This window comes from Vigna radiata, chromosome 1 (genome assembly GCF_000741045.1).
Source record: "Vigna radiata var. radiata cultivar VC1973A chromosome 1, Vradiata_ver6, whole genome shotgun sequence".
Taxonomy (NCBI): Eukaryota; Viridiplantae; Streptophyta; class Magnoliopsida; order Fabales; family Fabaceae; genus Vigna; species Vigna radiata.
In genome coordinates, this window is record NC_028351.1 from 3,932,709 (window position 1) to 3,935,397 (window position 2,689).

Genomic DNA, 2,689 nt, shown 5'->3' on the forward strand with positions numbered 1-2,689 from the left:
AATAAAAATATTTTATATTTTTATAAAGTATAAAAATATTTTTTTATAAAAATAAAAATATTTTATATTTTTATAAAATATAAAAATATTTTTTATTTAAAAAATAAAAAGAATATTATAAATAAATAATAATAATTTTTATTTTTAGATAAAAAATATTTTTATATTTTATAAAATTATAAAATATTTTTATTTTAAAAAAGAATTATTTTTTTAAATAAAAAATTACTTTTTATAAAGTTCCCCAAATGAAATATGATGAATAGAGAAGGGCAAGTATACACCATATCTTATTAAATAGCAAAAGTGAAATTGTTCCCAGCAAAATAGATTGGTTGCTACTTTTTGTGAAGTCTTTTTTAAAGAACAATGTAGTTTGCTTATATTCTGAAGACATCTTTCTGTTTTTTACATGGCTTATGCTTAATAGCCTGAGTGATATATGCAACATTGAAACAAGTTGAAAAATTTATAGCATAACCCCACTTCCATGTCAGGTACAACTAACTTGGCGGCCAAATTATCTCCTCCTATAGCTGTAGGCATTAATGAATTCTTCTTAATCTATAAGGATTTCTCTTCTCAATTCATCAAGAATTTAAATCTCATTCACTTCTATGGTAATATAGGACAATAAGAAAAATAAAAAAGCATTGATCATTTTAATAAATTCCCAACCAACATCACCACCCGTACTTCTCTCTCTTGGTCAACAAAACAATTTTAACAAAAAAAAAGAAAAGAAGCTATGAACAGCAAAAGAAAAAGAAGTAGGAAAAAGAAAAGTTAAAGTCTTCCAACCAGGGCTCCAATTTTCTTTGTCTTTCCCTTTCTTTCCATCCAAAAGCATTTGGCCTCTTATTCACGTTTTCTCTTGTCACCAAGGAGACGCGAGTTCTGCCAAGTCTCTTCTTTCCCTTTCTCTAGCACTCAAGCATTTCCCTTTATTTTGTACCTATGCTTCTATTCATTGTTTCGACATAAAACTTTTTCAACCATTAATTTTACTTCCTTATAATTCAATATTCAAGTCTCTTCTGCTTACTCCTATGTTATTTAGTCCTCAGAGCTGTTAAACTGTCAATAGCATCTTTCTCTTGTCAGAAAATGAAAACACACTAGATAGAGAGACAGAAAACCATGATTCCTAGATAGTGTGGATGAGTTAGTATATATACTTTATATAGTGTGTTGTGTGTGTGTCCATGGCCGCTGTTGGCAACCCCAGAACGTGGATTCCATATATGAACAGCAAAGACTGTTCTCAAGGATTTTGCAGCTTGTACTGTCCACAGTGGTGTTACATAGTGTATCCACCTCCACCACCCTTTGAGTACCCTGATGATGATTCAAGCCCAAATTTCTCCCCTCTTGTCATTGCTATCATTGGTATTTTGGCCACTGCTTTTCTTCTGGTGAGTTACTACACTCTCATATCAAAGTACTGTGGCTCCAGAGAGTCTGCACGGAGAGACCCAAATGACGACTTGCAAGCCACTCACAATCCCCCTCTCCACGAACCATGGAACGCTTCAACCACTGGTCTTGACGAGGCTCTAATCAAATCAATTGCAGTTTTCAAGTATAAGAAAGGGGATGCGGGTTCTGTTGAAGTCACAAATTGTTCGGTTTGTCTCAGCGAATTTGAAGACGAAGAAAGTGTTAGACTTTTGCCAAAGTGCAGCCACGTTTTTCATGTCCATTGCATCGACCCTTGGCTCAAATCTCACTCCAGCTGCCCCTTGTGTCGTGCTGTCATATTCACTTGCAACGATTTTGTTCCTCGGACTCATTCCCCAGAAGAAGAAAGTGTCACTTCTTCAAGGAATGAAACTTCTTCTGAGAATGAAAGTGTTGGAGTGGTGGTGATGTTGGAAGAAGAAAGCATACACCATTCTAGGGCTTATCCAAAGCCTGCATTGCGAGCTTTCAGTGACTTGAGTAGCTTTCAGGGCAGGCACAGAGTGGTTGAGATAAGAGATGAAGTGTGTGAATCCGTTGGTAGGTCAGTGTCCATGGACCATTCGTTTCCAAGTGGTGTTTCTGTTGCTCATGTGTTGCAAATGCATGAAGAGGAAGATTCCCATGTGGAAGGGTGTTGTTCTTCTTCCGGTGAAGCTGGTCCATCAAAGATATCACGCGGAGAGAGGTACAAAACAAGGGTGTTGCATTGTGTTTTGAGTCCAATTGCAATGAAGAGATCGTTTTCCAGTGACAAATTCTCAGTTAGTAAAAGTAGCATAGCAAGACAGGGAACTATACCCATATGAGAATTTCCTCTGTAAGATGATATTCCTCAAGTTTTTGCATCTCGATGTATTAAACTCATCCTTTTTTGTATCACCTTATCTTTCTCAGGTGCCACACATCATGTACTCTCTTAGAACAACACCATTGTCACAATTATGTCGCAACATAAATCACAAAAAGGCTAAACAACCAATTCAATAACTTTTCCTAAGACAAATTAATAACAATTAACACTTATTTCATATTCTCATTAAGCACATGTCATCCATACATAACCAATTCAAGTATATATCCATTTCATATTAAAAAACAACATGAAATTAACTAATCAAGAGGAGATGGATTGATTCTAATTTTTGAAAAGATTTAAACTTTATCAAGCTTTTTTGAAAAACTATTTCAAATTAGAAAACATATTACAATTGATTTTGGAATCAAT

The 2,689-nt window shown here is 34.5% G+C and overlaps 1 protein-coding gene across 1 annotated transcript; it reads left to right on the forward strand.

Annotated features, from left to right (window-relative positions):
* Window positions 1–394: 394 nt before the first annotated feature.
* On the forward strand, window positions 395–2,428 carry LOC106766931 (putative RING-H2 finger protein ATL53). Its single transcript, XM_014651726.2, has one exon. It carries the CDS (start codon window positions 1,206–1,208, stop codon window positions 2,268–2,270), a length of 1,065 nt encoding a protein of 354 aa, XP_014507212.1. The 5' UTR covers window positions 395–1,205; the 3' UTR covers window positions 2,271–2,428.
* The last annotated feature ends 261 nt before the right edge of the window (window positions 2,429–2,689 follow it).

Bases quoted from the DNA above. Each gene is read 5' to 3' on its own strand.
- LOC106766931 (XM_014651726.2), top strand. From the start codon at position 1,206: ATGGCCGCTGTTGGCAACCCCAGAACGTGGATTCCATATATGAACAGC.